At 37.0% G+C, this 18,509-nt stretch overlaps 1 protein-coding gene across 2 annotated transcripts in view; it reads right to left on the bottom strand.

Moving 5' to 3' along the window:
* Positions 1 to 12,076: 12,076 nt before the first annotated feature.
* PLAA (phospholipase A2 activating protein) overlaps positions 12,077 to 18,509 on the bottom strand; it is a 40,379-nt gene continuing 33,946 nt past the window's right edge. Inside the window, exons 12-14 of one of the 2 annotated variants that reach the window (XM_046022066.1) lie at positions 15,620 to 15,721; positions 14,075 to 14,239; positions 12,077 to 12,812 (exon numbers count right to left, since the gene is read on the bottom strand). In XM_046022066.1, coding sequence (XP_045878022.1) covers positions 12,247 to 12,812; positions 14,075 to 14,239; positions 15,620 to 15,721 — 833 coding nt within the window. In that variant the 3' untranslated portion in view covers positions 12,077 to 12,246. The remainder of the gene's footprint in view (positions 12,813 to 14,074; positions 14,240 to 15,619; positions 15,722 to 18,509) is intronic. The other variant, XM_046022067.1, reaches the window with a different exon arrangement.

Below are 18,509 nucleotides of genomic sequence, written 5' to 3'. Positions count from 1 at the left end.
CGCTTCCTAGCGTGAAGTGGAGGTTGGTTTGAGTTTGCTGGAGGGCTAACAGGTTGTCTTGAGTGTTACGGTTTCTGTGTCTTTCTGCAAAGGACGGAACGTGGAGCTTTACCGTAGCACTTTGGCTTATTGATACCTCTTTTCAGATTTTGTCCAATACACATACACAGTAAGGTATAGTGTAGTTTTTGTTTTATCTTCCAGTGTTTATTCGTGACACTAAAATACTGTAACAATAAGAAGAACTGGAGGAAAATCTCATTAACATCATCACCGGGGCACATTTTTGAAGTGTATTTTAGGGAATTACACAGAAGTAGGATTTTGTGCTTCCTTGTTTTTCCCCATTAACACTAGTTTTTAGGCATGTTTCCATTTCACTTCTAAAGGCATTTGGGTCTAGTATTTTACCATATTCGTTCTCAATTTATTTAATACTTGAATGCTGGCATTAGGCTGTTGCCACTCTGTTACATTTCACAATAATGCAGCTATGAACAGCGTTAAAAAAAATTACAGGGGCACCTGGGTGGCTCAGTGGGTTAAGCCGCTGGCTTCGGCTCAGGTCATGATCTCGGGGTCCTGGGATCGAGTCCCACATCGGGCTCTCTGCTCAGCAGGGGGCCTGCTTCCCTCTCTCTGTATGCCTGCCTCTCTGCCTGCTTGTGATCTCTGTCAAGTAAATAAAATCTTAAAAAAAAAATTACATTCTTTTCCTTATGGCATTTTGTCTCCCCAAAACAAATTTATGAGCTCTTTCTTTTTCTTTTTTCCTAAGATTTCATTTATTTCTTTGAGAGAGTGAGTGAGCAAGCACACGAGCAGGGGCAGAGTAAGAGGGAGAAGCTTCCTGACACAGGGGTTCATATTAGGACCCTGGGATCATGGCCTGAGCCAGAGGCAGATGCTTAACTGAGTCATCCAGGTGCCCTGCACATTATTTTTCTCGTCCTAGTTAACCAGATTTCTTTGAAGAAAGATGAAGCTAATATAAAACGTCACCCGTACACTGAAACCTTAAAAATTTTTTCTAGTATATGATAATAGAGTTTTAACTTGTTTTATTTTAATTCAAGTATAATTAATGTACAGTGTCATATTAGTTTCAGCTGTATAATGTAATGATTCATCAATCTCCACATCTCCTACCTATCTCAGCCGTTCAACAACTATTTAATAAATATGTAAAACAAACCAGATGCATGGGTAATTACAGCCCTGTGAAAACCTCTGTTTCTACCCCCTGGCTCCACCCTTAGTTTTGCCTTCTAAGGTAAATGCTGAGACTGAGTGTATTATGCTCTTGGAAGTTTTGCATTGGCCTCATTAAGTATCACACCTGAAAGGATTGAAAGTATTATGTTCATAGACAGAATAAGCACATAAAATTAATAACATATAATGTTAGTAACCTTGTTATGGGGTGAATTGTGCCCCCCCAATTTATATATTAAAGTCCTAACCCCAAATACATCTATACTTGGAGATAGGGCCTTTAAGAACATAATTAAAGTTAAATGAAGTCATGAGGGTTGGGGCCCTAATTAGGTAAAACTGGTGTCCTTGAAGAGATACTAAAGATCTCTTTTCCTCGATCCCTGGTCTCCTTCCACCCTTCCCTCCTTTCTTCCAGCCCCACCCTCCCTCCGCGGTGAGCACACAGAGGAAAGGTTAGTGTGAGACGGGAACCGAACCAGCTGTCTACAAACCAGAGAGATCTCATCAGAGATCAACGTTGACTGCACCTCCATCTTGGGACTCCTAGCTTCAAGAACTGTGAGAAAATACATTTCTGCAGCTTAAGCCACCCAGTCTGTGGCATTTTGTTATGGCAGCTTGTGATGACTGTTATAAACCTAAGATGGTATTTATCTGGATAAAACTAGTTGCATATTAATTACTGGATGCAAATTTTTCTCTTATAAAATCAGTTGAGAAGCTTCTTGGTTTCTGCCTCATTCTATAGCAACCTGACCAATAGTTCTGATATTTCTTTGACTGGAACAGAAGCCAGGGAACTGCCAACTAGATAGCTGAAGAACTTACCCATTTGGCAGATGAATCCCAGTCTTTGTCCTCTCTTCCATATTCTTGTTCTAGAATACAAAGGCATTGTTTGACCACTGATGATGAGTACAAAATAGACAAAACCCACGCCTTCATTAGCTTATATTCTAGTAGAGAGAAGCAAACAAACAGACAAACAAAAAACCACCACAAAAAAACCCACAATAGATAGTGCTTCCATCCTCACTCTGGCATTCAGTGTTCTTCTTACTCTGCTTTATTTTTCTTTAGTGCTGCTCTTAACACCACTACACACGCATCTGTTTGTGTCCTTTCACTTGAATATAAGCACCATGAAAGCAATGACTTTGTGTTATTCACTTCTCTATTCCCACTACCCAAGTGGCCTTAATAAAATATTTCTCAGGGGCGCCTGGGTGGCTCAGTGGGTTAAAGCCTCTGCCTTTGGCTCAGGTCATGATCCCAGGGTCCTGGGATCAAACCCCGCATAGGGCTCTTTGCTCAGCAGGGAGCCTGCTTCCCCCTTTCTCTCTGCCTACCTCTCTGCCTACTTGTGATCTCTCTGTCAAATAAATAAATAAAATCTTTAAAAAAAATAAAATATTTCTCATAGTTGGTTCTTAAAAAAAATTCATTGCATAAATGAGTGAGTGAAACATAGTTTCAGATGGAGAACCAGATTTATGCAGGATTATATGAACTCAGTAAATTATGAGAGTAAAAGTACCCAGTGAAATTAATGGCCAGAAATTCCTTAATTAAAGGAGGTTAGTAGGAGCTTTTCTGGGAAAAGTTCAGTGTTCCTTCATCACATGGCAGAGAGATTTAGCTACAGGGACTCAGTTGCTGCTGTAACACTGGCAATCACATGGGCTTTGGAGCTATAGTTGCAAACAGCTTTCTAACAGAAACTAGATAGTTCTACATGGAGCTCTGCCATGCAAAGAACAGGGACAGGACTTTGACTCATGGTGTGAACATGTCATAGACATATCACGAGGTTGGTTGGCTTAAAGTCAGAGAGATGCCATTATCTATTTAGGTTAAACCATATGAAATTACCTTTTTTGGAGGTCAAAACTGATTGAATGTTGACGGTTTCGTATGTTCAACATAATATTATAGAGCTGAAGAGACCCAGCATTGAACACTGTTACAGATTTAAAGCTCAGCAAATGGGGGCATCTGGGTGGTTCAGTGGGTTAAGCCATTGCCTTCGGCTCAGGTCATGATCTCAGGGTCCTGGGATGGAGTCCCGCATGGGGCGCTCTGCTCAGCAGGGAGCCTTCTTCCCTCTCTCTCTCTCTCTGCCTGCCTCTCTGCCTACTTGTGATCTCTCTCTGTCAAATAAATAAATAAAATTTAAAAAAAAAAAAAGCTCAGCAAATGAATGCAGGACTGCTTTTCTGTCCTGGAACAAATACATGGGAGGGTGGACAGAGATTGGAATTTACATGTCCTTTTTGTAACTGCTCTTCAGCAACTCACTCAACATCGATCACAATGATCAGCCTGGGATATGTATGTATTAACGCTAGGGCCAATTAGTACATCTTTGGAATTTATAAAGACACTAGGTGAGCAATTCAGCCTTCCACTTAAATGAACCATAAGGAAATTACCTCTAGTTGTCATATTCTCTCTCTTGTGAAGGTCAACAAAAGATACTTACTCAAACAAGACACAAAGTCCTACATTTTCATACCAATGAGCCAACAATTCTCTCCTGTTTCATTAAGTTGATCTGGTTTCTGTCACGTGCAATTAGATTCCTGATGAATACAACATGTAAGACCTTGTAGGATCTGAACAGCATTTTTCTCTGTAGCCCCATATCTTTCCTAGAAATATGCCTCCAGACCTATTCAACAATCCTACCTGCACTCATCTTGTTAAATCTAAAATTCTTTTAAACTATCACTTCTTTTTTTTTTTCCATATAGTGTATTATTTGTTTCAGGGTACAGGCCTGTGATTCATCAGTCTTACACAATACACAGTGCTCACCACAACACATATCCTCCCTAGTGTTCTTCACCCAGCCACCACATCCCTCTCACCCTCCTCCCCTCCAGCAACCCTCAGTTTGTTTCCTGAGATTAAGAGTCTCTTGTGGTTTGTCTCTCTGTGGTTTCTTCTTATTTCATTTTTTCCTCTCTTCCCCTATGATCCTCTTCCTTGTTTCTCAAATTCCACATATCAGTGAGATCATATAATAGTCTTTCTCTGATTGACTTATTGAGTATATCTCTGATTGTAGCATAATATACTTGAGTTCTATCCATGCTGTTGCAAATGGCAAGATTTCATTTCTTTTGATGGCCGCATAGTATTCCATTGTACATATATATACCACATCTTCTTCATCTATTCATCTGTTGATGGACAACTTGGCTCTTTCCATAGTTTGGCTGTTGTGGACACTGCTGCTATAAACATTGGGTGCATGTGCCCCTTCAGATCACAATTGTTATCTTTGGGATAAATAACCAGTAGTGCAATTGCTGGGTCATAGGGTAGCTCTATTTTCAACTTTTTGAGGAACCTCCATACTTAGGTATTACTTCTTAAAGACCTTTCCAAATCACTTCCTTTCTTAATCTTGTTAAAATGAAATGCTTTTTCCTTTGTAAGACATTGTCTTACCTACAGAGCATCCAGAACTCTTGACCGCAGGTATTTGTTCAGTATCTTCTCCAGTATACTGTTAGTTCTCATGAACAGAGGCTGTGTGTTATATATCCTTATAGTGTCACCACCTAATACAGTGCCTGGTGTGTGCTAGAGATGCAGCGTTAAATTCTGAACTGAGAAGTTCAGGATTCATACAGAGCTTCTTTTCAAATCACCTCTGGTAAATTGCATTAAGGACCCCGTTTCTTCACCTCTCCCTGTGCTCTTTGCCATTTAATTTGGCAGTGTCCTTCCACTTGAGGCAAGACACATAATTCTCTGCTTTTGGAGTTGACCATATGACTTAATTTGGCCAACGGGATGTTAGCAGATGTGTAGCAAGCACAGTGTCAAAAACAACCCCCCCCCAAAAAACAAAAACAGGGGCTCCTGGGTGGCTCAGTTGGTTGTGTCTGCCTTCAGTTCAGGTCATGATCTCAGGGTTCTGGGATCAACCCCTGCATCAGGCTCCTTGCTTGAGTCTGCTTCTCCCTCTGACCCTCCTCCCTGCTTGTGTTCGCTTTCTCTCTCTGTCTCAAATAAATAAATAAAATCTTTAAAAAACAAAAACAGGGCACCTGGCTGGCTCAGTCAGTAGAGCATACAACTCTTGATCTCAGGTTCATGAGTTCAAGCCCCACTTTGGGCTTCGATCCTACTTAAAAAATAAACAACAAAAAAGAAACAAACTTGTAATTGTGATGGTTCACTCTTGGCTTCCACCATTACCAGGAAAATGATATAATCAGGTTGGCAAACTGGTCCCAGGAGAGAGATGAGAGACAAATAGAGCTCAGCTGCCCAGCTAAAGCAAACAGTCAAGCCTAACCCAGAGCAGAGCCCTCCCCCAACCTAGACACGAATGAGCCCAATCAGAATCAGTAACCCCTAAACTTGTAACTTCTTAGGTAAATTAATGGCATTGATCTTGTTGTTAGTTGTTGAACGGTATTATGGTGGCTGTAGTTAACTGATACGCACTTTTCCTTTTCTGTATTTCTCTGCCAGCATGAGAAGGGTCTTCAAAACTAGCTTCATGTTGCCTGAGTCACTATTCAGTGTCATGGGCAGTAGTATGGGCAGATGTAATTCTTAAATTCCAACAGAAACACCTTAATATTTCATAGTGAGGTTCTGTGGCATTATAGAAAGTTTAAATGAAGTGTAAGGATATTTGTGTTCAAAGTTCCAACTAGTTTTGCAAAATAGCATCAGGATATAGATGACCCCACCCATGGACTTTTTTTCCCCAGTAGCAATAAAATGAAATACCTTTTTTCTCTTCTAAATGTCCTTTGTATAAAGCAGTCACTTTTTATTGTTAAAGAAGATGGTAGCCTTGTATTATCTGTGAAAGTGATGCCTGGCAAGTACTCATTATATGGCAGACACTTCACATATTTTATTCTTCCACTTTATAAAGTTCTAATGTACCTTTGATTAAACTGAGCTGAGATCAAGCATCTTGACTGAATTCAATAACAAGTGGTGGAAATGCCATTGAGATGTATGCCTTTTTAACCTCAAAGCAAGTACTCTTTCACTGGTTGCTCTTACTATTGAAAATTTTAAATGATGCAAATATGTAAACATTTATTGATGTTTTTTAGTTCCTTTGGAGACACAAGAATGAAATTTGTTTGTGAGCTTATTTCAGGCAACCTTCTGTTCTATGTATGAAGCATACATACTACTAGCCATAGTTGCTATTATAATGAGGTGAAGTGGCTACCGCAAATTACTATTTTTCATCTTGATAACCAGCTTTGCCAACATCATTTATTAAATACTATTCTCCATTGTTTTGTTACTAGTGACTTGTTACTTGACCTCTTTCAGTTTCTTCAACTTATAAAATTACTAATAGTACTTACACCATAAGGATGATGAGGATAAACCTGAAACTAGTTTAAAGTAATTCTTTAATGCATGCTATAATTTACTTAAATTTTTGTTTTTTGCAATGTTACTTAACTGGTTTGGTTTAAATTCAGTTATAAACAATTGTGTAAGCATTGCTATTATCATATGCCTTTACATCTGACTGAAGTATCATTGTCATTTGGATGTTTTACTTTTCTGATTTATTACAGTGTGTTCAGGAGTCCCAACATCCACGTTTTAAGTCCCAGAATCTCATATTAGGCCTAGGACCAGTATCAGCCCACCAACTTTACAGAAGGACATTAGTTGGCATTCTCTTTAAAGCTTTCATTACTCACTGTATTCTAAAGACTCTTTTCCTCCATGAGAAGCATCAAAGCAGTTTACTTGTTGCCCTCCAAGTCAAAATCCTCCAGATCTGACTTGGATCTTAGTACCTCCAGAAAACAAGCACCTTAAATGCAAACATTAAACAACCAAAACCTGATTATCACTTAGAAAAATAAAATATAGAATGAAAAAACTTAAAAAAAAATATTCACCTGTCTCTGTGAAGATGGTCAGTAGGCCAATTACACTGTTCTGTCCTCCTAACCTCCTTTAATTATTATAAGTGGAACATAAACTTTAAGGAAGCACAAATAAAATGCAATCAAATAAAAAAAAATACACACACCTATGAAGTATTCTTGTGACAATGTATTAATCTAACTAAATCTTTGGATTTAGCTTTTAGTTTATAGGAAATAGGTATGGCAGGCAGATTTTCTTTTTTATTTTTAAATATTTTATTTATTTGACAGAAATCACAACTAGGCAGAGAAAGAGGGGGAAGCAGACTCCCCAATGAGCAGAGAGCCCGAATGCGGGACTCAATCCCAGGACCCTGGGATCATGACCTGAGCCGAAGGCAGAGGCTTTAACCCACTGAGCCACCCAGGCGCCCCTGGCAGGCAGATTCTAAGAAGGCTCCCAGTGATTATTTCCTGATATTCACAGCCTGTGTAATCCACTCTCCCTGAGTAACTTGCTTCCAATCAATAGAATACCTTGATGTTGAGGGGGTGGCATGTTTGTGGTTAGACTATAAAAATTCTGACTTTGGTTCTGCTAGCAGATTCTCCCTTGCTGGCTTTGATGAAACTACTTGCCATGATGAAAAGCTGATAAAACAAAAAACTGCTTAAGACTTTCTCTTTCCCTCTTCCTGTCCCTCCCCACTCTAAAAAATAAATAATAAAAATAAAATAATAAATGAGGGAAAATTTTTTCAAATTTTAAAAAAAATATTCTATGTGTTTCAGAGAAATAATACAAGCAGGAGTGGGGGGGAGGGGCAAAGGGAGAAGCAGGCTCCCTGCTGAGCAGAGAGCCCAATGCAGGGCCTGATCCCAGGAGACTGTGATCATGACCTGAGCTAAAGGCAGACTGAGCAACACAGGTGCCCCTGGAAAATATTCTTAAAACAAAACAAAACAAACAAAAAACCGAGGGCAGCCTCCGGCCAATAGCCAACTAGGATTTTAAGTCCTTAATCTAACAACTGGAAAAGAACTGAACACTAACCATGTAAGTGAGCTTGAAAATGCATCCTTCCCCAGTCAAGCCCTCAAATGAGCCAGCCCTCAGCCCTGGCTGAGACCATTCATAGTAGCCTCATGTGAAACAAAGAAACAGAGGATCCTGCTGAGCTGGGTCAGGACTCTACTCCCAGACTATTTCAGATAGTATATGTGTGTTGTTCTAAGCCACTTTACTTTTGGGGTAATTTATTAAGAAGCCATAGGTAATTAATACAGAAAAGTTACAGAAATGTTTTACAAATATAAAATTGGGGTACCTTGCATTCTGGAATGCCTAGACACTTCAAAGTCAATGATATTGAAAATAAAAATGGAGAAACTGTTCTAGGTTGAGACCAAAGAGACATATAACCAAACAAATATAATACATAAATCTGATTATTCATATTAGATCCTTTTAAAAGTGATAAAAGGTATTATGAGACAATAAGGAAACTTGAAATGGACTGGATATTAGATATTATGAAATTACTGATTCTCTTAAATACAGTGATAGTTATATGAATATTCTTTCAAATGTCCTTATTCTTAGAAGATACATATTGAAGTATTTAGTTGATTAAGTGTGATATCTGTATTTCAATAGTAGAGATAAAGCCAATATGGCAGAATGTTAACAACTGTAGAAATTAGTTGGCAAGTCGATGAGCGTTCACTGTACTCTTTGAACTGTTCTGTACATATGAACATTTTCATTAAAAAACTGAAGAAAACCACATGGAATGATGATGTTAAGTGATAAAATCTTCAAGTTCTATCTTTAATCACAACTACACTGTGTACTATAGACTGAATGTGTCACCCCCTTCCCCAATTCAGTACTTTGAAACGTTACCCCCAACGTGATGGGGCCTTTGGGAGATAATTCAGTCATAAGGGTGGAATCCTCTCTCTTTGGGGAGACCCTAGAGAGCTTCCTCCTTCTGCCACGTAAGAGCCCTCATCAAACAGTGAATGTGCCAGCACCTTCATTTTGGATTTTCTGGCCTCCAGAATGGTGAGGAATAAATGTTCATTTTTAAACCATCCAATCTATGGTATTTTCATTGTAGCAACCCAAATAAACTAACACCCTGTGTATAATTTTCTACAGAAAAATATACTAGAAATTAGATTTAAATTATTTTTTAAAATTACTTCTTAAAAAACAGAATAACATTTTTTAATCTCAAGTAATTTATATCTCAAGACCTTTAGGAAGTAGGATACATCACAAATGACCCTCTATACATTTTATCATTTCTTAACAAAATAACCATAGATACACAGTGGTAACTGCTAAGGAAGCTATGTCCCAGTCTCGCCCCAGAATTTGTGAAAAATCTGTTTTTAGCTATGCTTCTTCCATGATTTAAAAGGAACATGAGGTAGGTTAAAATATCACTGCATTGCTATTTAGTCATAAACTGCAACTCTCATGGGCTGGCAGTAGCAGAATTAGAGCAGGGGAGTGGGGGGATCACAACAGAAGTATGCTCATCTAAAAAATGTGATGCTGGATGGAGGATAATAGTTCTGAATCAAGACAATAGTATGTCTTTTGCAGGCAACTGTCTTTCAAATGCAATATGGACATTAACTCCAATACTTTTACCACTGTAGGGGCTTGACAGCGTGTATCAAGTCTAAAGAATGTGCATTAATTTGGCCCACCAATTCCATGTGTAAAATGTAGCCTAAGGAACTAGTAGGACATTTAGGATATTTGTTTGAGTCTGAAAATTGAAAACAATATTGGATAATAGAAATTGGATATATCCATATAATGTACTGTATTTATTAAGGTGGAGGTATGCATACTGTATGTCAAGTTTAAAAATCAGGTTATTGAACAATGTGTATCACACAGTCTCTTAAGAAAAAAAGCATGTTGGGATGCCTGTGTGGCTCAGTTGGTTAAGCAGCTGCCTTCGGCTCAGGTCATGATCCCAGCATCCTGGGATCGAGTCCCACATCGGGCTCCTTGCTCGGCAGGGAGCCTGCTTCTTCATCTGCCAGTGCTCGCTCGCTCGCACTCTCTCTCTGACAAATAAATAAATAAAATCTTAAAAAAAAAAAAAAAAAAAGCAAGTTTACATACCTACTAATATGCCACAAGACATTAAGAATGGTTCTCGCTGGGTGGTGGGATTACAGGCAATTTTTATTTGATGTGTGTTTTATTTGATGAATATATGTTTTTATATTCACAAAAAATATTAAGGGAACCATGGAAAAAAGTTTAACTGAAAAAGGCTTTAAAATTTCACAAAACCATCATATAACACTTATTTCTCAAGTGGGATTATCTTTTTTCTTTAGATAAATTGTATTTTATAATTTTTTAATAAACATGAAATACTGATATTATAAAGTTGTTGTAAAGACTTGTACACTATAAGAAGCAAACAGTGTTTACAATTTGCCACGCCTTACAATTTGAAGAATGAACTCATGTTCTTAATGTCCTCCCATCATTCAAAGTTTCTACCTAGTATTTCAAAATATGTAGATAAATTGTACTTAAAACTGCATGCTAGACTGGACATGTTCATAAGAAAGCAGTATATTGCAATGGAACCAGGCTGACCTGGGTTAAACTCTTAACTTCTCCATTTAATTTTGACTTAACCATCTAAATCCCAATTCAACAAAAAGTAAAGCAAAGGTTCCTAATGGAGCCAGCCAACAGAATTTTTTAAATCTGAGTACACATCACAAAGTTACAATTTAATACTCAGCAAAATACACATTCCCTCTATTTTACCCATTCTTTTTTGATATTCCAAGTTTTTCCTTGAATCAATACAATGGTCAAAAATCTTTCCTCTCTTATTGGGGAAGAACTGTTCTTTGCAATTTGTCATTAAGCCAGTAAACTGATGGCTCTGTATACCATAAATGTTGAGAATGCTGCTATTTTATGCAAAGTCCTCTTTGTGAAAAGATCTTTCCCGCTTTAAAAAATAGGAATAGTTATGCTTCTCTTAAGAAACTCAAGTTCTCGTGAACACATTAAATTATATAATTAAAGTGCTGGTTCCTCCTTTGTGTTAATTTTTAGGGTTCAGAGATAAATTTGTGATGCCCCTCTCTAGTAGTACGGTATGCACTTTTTTTTCTCCCATCATGATTCCTCCCATTATATTTACTTCTGAAAACAGAGACACCATCACCCTTCATCTAAGGGGTTTTGGAAATTAAATATCAAAGTGGTTAGCCCTGTGCCCAGACCATGTGAGGAGCTCAAAAATACTAGTTTTATATGATAGGATCTGGACTTGCCAGTGACATTGTTATTGCTTGCACAGTTGCTTGATAAAATTCAACACATTCCAAATTCCCTTTGAGACCAATGGAAATGACCAAAAATAAACTAATATCAAAACTAGAATGAATAATGAAGTTACCTCAAATAAGGAGGGGTGAAAGAAATTGGATCATAAACTGGAGTTAATCTGGGGTCTCATCTGTCTGAATTGATATACAGCCTAATACAGCTTAGTCAGTTGCTTTTCCTTCATCTACAAATGAGCCATCAAACAAATATAATTGCTATTTACAAGTAACTTAAATGAAGAAATTATTTTATATCTTTTCAATAGATGGAATAATTTATAACAAAACATAATTTTTGAAAATTCCGAAGTACTTATCAAAATAAAGCCTTGAAATATATCGATGCTGTTAAAAGAATCAGCAATAAAAATGAGTACAGCAGTAGTTAAATAAAAGTCAACCACGGACAAGTAACAGTTTGGGGTATATAAGTAGTAAAAGCAGATTATTTAAATAAAAGTTCTTATGTGGCAAAGGTATGGCCATTATGCCACTGTAGCAGTTGTGTTCTTGCTGATTTTAGCTCATTCTTAACTTGTTTCTAAACTCCTGAAAACTTACCCACATCACACAGGAAAATCTCACAGTTCATCAGTGCAAAAATTTTATTTCTTCTTTGTCTCCTCTTATCCCCCACTTTACAAGATCTGAAATTTTACTTAATCCACAGCCTTTTTTTTTTTTTTACCATCTGTAATCAGTCATGTAAAATGTGAGAAAAAACACTAATCAGTTTAAAATCTCAGCCACATCTCCATTGTTACAATAAATTTAGGATAAGTCTACAGCATTCACTTACTTTAGCTGGTTCTGATACTGAGGCATATTTTTTTATTTGAGAATCAACACCTAAAGACTTGGCTAACTGTACAGCATTTAAATCATCACTGATAAGTGTCCCAAGAGCCACAAGGAGTCTAAAAGTGGCTTCTAGGTCTTGTACAACTTCCAAGACTGTGCTAATTACTGACAAGCATTGGGCTTTCCCTTCAATGTTATGGTCTTTATGAAAACAAACAGAATAGTTCAGGGTCAATGTAGCCAGAGCAATGTGAATGTTCTTATTGCTCCCTGATTTCAGTTCTATTGCATGAGACATTAGTGATTCCCTCTGGGACATCATGAGCTTTTGTCCTGCCTGGCCAACAAAACAGTTGCAAAAAGTCCTCAGAGCAAGCAGCTGGTTTGCTGGCTTTCCTTTAGGGTTCAGAAGACTGATAAGATGACTGCTGAACTGAGCCCCTTCCTTTTCATTGCAGAAGTTCTCATTCACACTGGGATGTTTAATTGATAACCGAAGAATGTCAAGTGCAGGAAAGACAATATCTATTAAAAAGAAAAATTCATTAATGTTTATAAAAACCCAGAAAATTCCTATGACTGTTACACAGTTTTAAGAATCTTATTTCATTAACACACGACCATTTCAGAAAATGTTAAAAAACCATGTGCCTGCTTTACAAAATACATGTATTCCTAAACTTTTGTTAATTAATTTTTCTTATTTATAGAGACTGGATTTATTGCTACAAGATCATACATGCTTTAAAGATAATTTAAATGGGTTATTATCTAGCCTGATACATACTGAGTATTCACTAAATCCTTGTGGAATGAATGGGATGGGGACCTTGCTTTTAAAAAGACCAAAGAGTTGAAGAGGGGAAGCTTTTTTTTTTTTTTTAGAGAGAAAGAAAGTGCACACATGACTGAAAGTGAGTTGGGAGGTGCAGAGAGGGAGAAGGAAAAATCTTAAGCAGGCTCTACACCTACTGCAGAGTCCAATTAGGGGCTAGTGCAAAAGCCAGCTCGGGGCTAGATCTCACAACCCCGAGATCATGACCTGAGCTGAAATTAAGAGTCAGATACTTAACCGAATGAGCCACCCAGGTGTCCCTAGAGGGGAAGTTTTTTATAATAGAATTCCAGTGGACAAATGCTAATAGGATGTTTACAAGTTGGTGGAGGGCTTTACATTCCAAGGATTGGGCAGACACCATCTGAATAGAACGCACTCTATAATCTTAGCATACTAAAAGTCAGGAATCCAGAAATTATGTGCCCTGTGATATCAAGGTGGTATGCAGCATCATTTATAAAGGATATTCACCTAAAAAATAATCTATTGAACCAGAATCTACTTATGTCTAGCAGGAACTATAGAGACAGTGGAACACATTAAGTGATCTGCCAAATTCACAATATGGGATATTAAACAGGACATAAGATTTTTCTTCTCTAATCAATAGCATGAAAAAGTAATAAGGGAGAGGACACTTTTGGAATTTAAAAAGAATTAAGTGAGTTAAAAAAATAATTATAGCAGACATTCATAGCCTGGGTTAATAGGTTACAAAACGTTCTTGGGTGGTTTGCAGGCGATCCACAAATGCTCTGAAATGGACAAAATGGTACATGGATGGGGTTCATTACATTCCATCCAGATTCTCCTAAGACATGAGACCAAATCAAGACTATGAATTACAACTACCCAGGGTTACTTTTACTCAATCTGGAAACACCAGTAATACTGATAGAAAAGATATACTTACTGCTTTTTAATTACATTTTAAAGACTGTTTCCGTACCTTCAGGCCAGTTAATAGCTTTCCACAAAATCTGAAGTTGCTGGGCTGTGGGTTTTTCTGAAGAACTATTACATATGAGAGATAGTATCTTTTCAAGAAGTATCAAGTCATCCTCAGTTAACTTTTTCTCTTCAGGTGCAGTTCCATTAAGTTCCTTCAGTTTACCTAGAACCCAAACCCAAACTTTTAAAATTCTCTAACTATAATTAACCAAATGTAATATAAAAATGTCAAAATTTTCAGTAAGAGTATTCCACCATATACCATGGGAAAGGTAAGACTTTTCAGGGCAATTATCAAATACCATAAAATAAGGATAAGGCCTATGAGTGTTATTCATTGAGCACAGTAAAGAAAAGAAAGGTTATTGTGATGATTTTTATTTGACCTTTATTTTCTAGGATCTTATGAAACTTTCTGCTTTAAGTTTTAAAGTAGATCAAACTTGTAATTTTTTGGTTTTCAAAGCAACATCATGTCATTATACCCAAGTCTAAGTCAAGTCAATCCTCTATTTTCTCAAAGAAAAAATTTATAATGGCTTTTAGCCAACTTATGTCAACATCTATGACTGTTAATGAGTTAACTGAAGAGTTAAATGTCTATTTATAATATTTAATTTATTCACTTAGTTCCATATGTGCTTTTGACATCACATTACTTTAAAAACATATTTGATGGAAATACTGTCTTTTGTTACCATATTCACATTTCATGAAACAATTTTTTAGAGGATTTATTTATTTATTTTAGAGTGAGTATGAGAGACCAGGGGCAGAGGAGAGAGAGAGAACCTCAAGCAAACTCCTTGCTGAGTGTGGAGCCCGACATGAGGCTCAATCTCCTAACTCTGAGATCACGGCCTAAGCCAAAATCAAGAGTCAGAAGCTTAATGGACTGAGCCACCCAGGCACCCCTTATGAATGATTTTTATAAAGACAGTATAAAGGTTCATTCTGACCAAACCCCCCTATTTTATATTGAGATGTATATGTTATCTTATCTCAATTTTCATGAAGGAGTAGTGGCAAACAGAGCTAGTCTTCTCAGTCCAAAAAACACCTGGCATTTTGTTTTGAGAGAAAGAAGTTAACAGAAAAAGCATTTAAAGTCAACTGAGCAGTTTCATTTTAATGGACAATTTGAACAGCCTTTTATTATTATTTCTAAGGGCAACTAATTTTTTTAAGAGAAAATTTTTATTGTTTAAACGCTTTACTCATTTGTCTTCATTATTTTTTTTTCCTGAAAACATTAAGATCTCAGGGAATGGGATTTATATTTTTCCCTTTCCGGTTTGTTTTTTTTTTCATTAAAATCATCATAAAGCATTTACCTTATATTTGTATAAGGCTTCTTGCAAGTATTAAGGGTCCATTATCAGACTGTGTATTTGCAGTCGACGCAGTTTTGTAATCCCACAACAGAAGTCTCTATCATGTAAGCACCCAGTTCCTAGCTCATGTGAGGAGGAGAAACAGTCTTGAGTGCACTGCAAAGAGTCTATGGATATGTGAGAAAACTATTTAATTAAAATGCACTTACCTAATATTTGTGTAGGGTTTGCCTGGTCAAAAGTGACAGCCTCTTTTTTAGGGAAATAAATATTCACTGTTCTAGATGCAGCTGACCGGTAGGCACTATTCCCTATTTACAGAACAGAAGATGATTAAAATCATAAGGACTAGACAAAACTGAGATTCTTCTAATTGTAGGACTTTGTTTTCACAATTATTGAGGTATGTAACTACTCAGTGCATGCACCAAAACAACCTCAGAAAAAAGAAAATCGTAAGATTTTATAAATGGATTATATTTGTTGATATAATAAATTTTAGTTTTTGAACTGGGAGCTTAAATGTAAAACAAAAGCCTTTCCATTTCATAGTCTCTACATCCCTCATATGTCTAAGATTCAATCTAAATAACAGCTTTAAAAGATCAAAGAACACACAATTATGAAACCTTCCATTCCCATCTTAAGGTATATTGATCTCTTTCTTCTCATGTCTTTTACTGCTTATTCCAAATGATATAGTAGGTATTGTCATTTTCTCCATCATTTATTTATTTTTATAAGTTTTTATTCAAATTCCAGTTAGTTAATGTAAAGTGTAATATTGGTTTTAGGTGTACAATACAGTGATCCATCACTTCCATACATCACCTGGTGCTCATCACAAGTACATTCCTTAATCCCCATCACCTGTCTATCCCATACCCACACCCACCTCCCCTCTGGTAACCATCAGTTTGTTCTCTATGGTTAAGAGTCTGTTTCTTGGTTTGACTCTCTTTTTCCCCTTTGCTCATTTGTGGAATTTCTTAAATTCCACATTATGAGTGAAATCATATGGAACATGTGGTAATATATATACAAAGGAGTATTAGTCAGCCATAAATAAAAGAATGAAATCTTGCCATTTCCAATGGCACAGATGGAACTAGAGAACATATCATGCTATGTGAAGTCAGTCAGTCACAGAAAGACTAAGACCATATGATCATTTTAATAAATCTCCCCAAGATGTAGGTTCCTAAAGGGAAAGTGTCCTAGTCTTTTATGCATTTTTACTTCCTAAGTTCCTATTATAGTGACCAAAATGCAGTGTCTCACAAACAACTGGCACAGGATGAAAATTTAGTACAATACATAGTGACTAAAATCAATTAAAGCATAGTTTAAACCTAATTTTTATTTTATCTGCATTCCAAATCTTATTTTTGTCCCAATGCAAAAATTAAGATATTTTGCAAAAGTATGTATAAAACATTTACATTTTCTGAATATATCAGAAACAGGAATAAGATAGGTAAAGATTAAGTTATGAGGGGCACCTGGGTGGCTCAGTGGGTTAAAGCCTCTGCCTTCAGATCAGGTCATGATCCCAGGGTCCCGGGATCGAGCCCCGCATCAGGCTTTCTGCTCAGTAGGGAGCCTGCTTCCCTTCCTCTCTCTGTCTGCCTCTCTGCCTACCTGTGATCTCTGTCTGTCAAATAAATAAATAAAATCTTTAAAAAAAAAAAAAGATTAAGTTATGAGAAATACATAAAATTAATTTTAATTGCTTAAAAAGCATAAAATATTTATTGGTGTGATCAAAGACGACCTGAAAGACATTGCCTCAAGTCCTAGTCATTAGAGTCTCGTTGTGGTAAGGAGAATGCAAATCAAATACCATCCAAACAATTAGATAAAACAAGAAGGAAAAGTACAGGGTGCAATGAGGGCTTATGATAGCGTACGTGATCCAGCAAAGGGCATATGTGAATGTCCGGGAAATATCATTTAATAAATACTGTCTTCCAAAATTAAGTTAAAAAAAGAAAGTGGGGGCACCTGGGTGGCTCAGTGGGTTAAGGCCTCTGCCTTTGGCTCGGGTCATGATCCCAGGGTTCTGGGATCGAGCCCCGCATCGGGCTCTCTGCTGGGCAGGGAGCCTGCTTCCCCCTTATCTCTCTCTGCCTGCCTCTCTGTCTACTTGTGATCTCTGTCTGTCAAATAGATAAATAAAATCTTTAAAAAAAAAAAAAAAAAAAAAGAAAATGGAGGAAAAAGCCAAACAATAATTTGTGGTCTAAATAACAAACCAAAGGGCTCAAGTATTCTAAAACAGCACAGCATCTACCAAACTCCTGAGAAAATAGCATGGGATACTCAAGAACCTGACACAGGCCAGTATGCCCAGGTAGAAAAAAGGCAGAGAGGAAGCCAAGAAAAAATATTTAATGGGAAACCATTAAAGGGTTTTAATCAATGAGAGTATAAACGAAGTTTGACAGTAAAATGATCGCTGGCTGCAGTTCGGCTCAGGTAGAGAGCAATCTGGAGGATATTACTTCATCTGTCTAAGTAAGAGATGACAATAAGGTGGACGAAGGTATATAAAGTCCGGCATATGTACCCAACTGTTAAAAACTCTAACTTCTGAAAAATGGCAGCAAGCACGGTTAACTTCAGACTCTTTTCTAATACAACAGGTACAGCTAACAATTACTAAGCATTTATTCTGCATAAAGTGCTTTATATACATTTTGTAATTTTAGTAAACTCTTAACAACTCCATGAGGTAGATATTACTTCAACTTTACAAATGGGAAAAACAGAGGCACAGGAACAGAATAACTGGCTCAAGGCAAAATAGGTAAAAATTAGTGGAACAGAGATTTGAATCTAAGCATTCTCACTCCAGAGTCCTCAATCTTAATCATTGTATTATACTTCAATACCACCACACAGTGTTAGTTTGGCAATGAAAAAAGAGCTTACAAAAATCATCACATACCAAGTTGGTTCTTAGAAGGCTGGTTTGCAAGTATATATTTTATTATGGTCAAGAACATATATGTTCCACATATATTAGTCTCTTGTAGAAAATAACAAGTAGGGAAAACACAAGACAAGATAGGTGTCAAACTTTCAAGAAGTGAACCA

Source organism: Meles meles, chromosome 11 (genome assembly GCF_922984935.1).
Source record: "Meles meles chromosome 11, mMelMel3.1 paternal haplotype, whole genome shotgun sequence".
NCBI lineage: Eukaryota > Metazoa > Chordata > Mammalia > Carnivora > Mustelidae > Meles > Meles meles.
The sequence above is the reverse complement of the archived record's forward strand: the minus strand, read 5'-3'. Positions and strand labels throughout refer to the sequence as shown.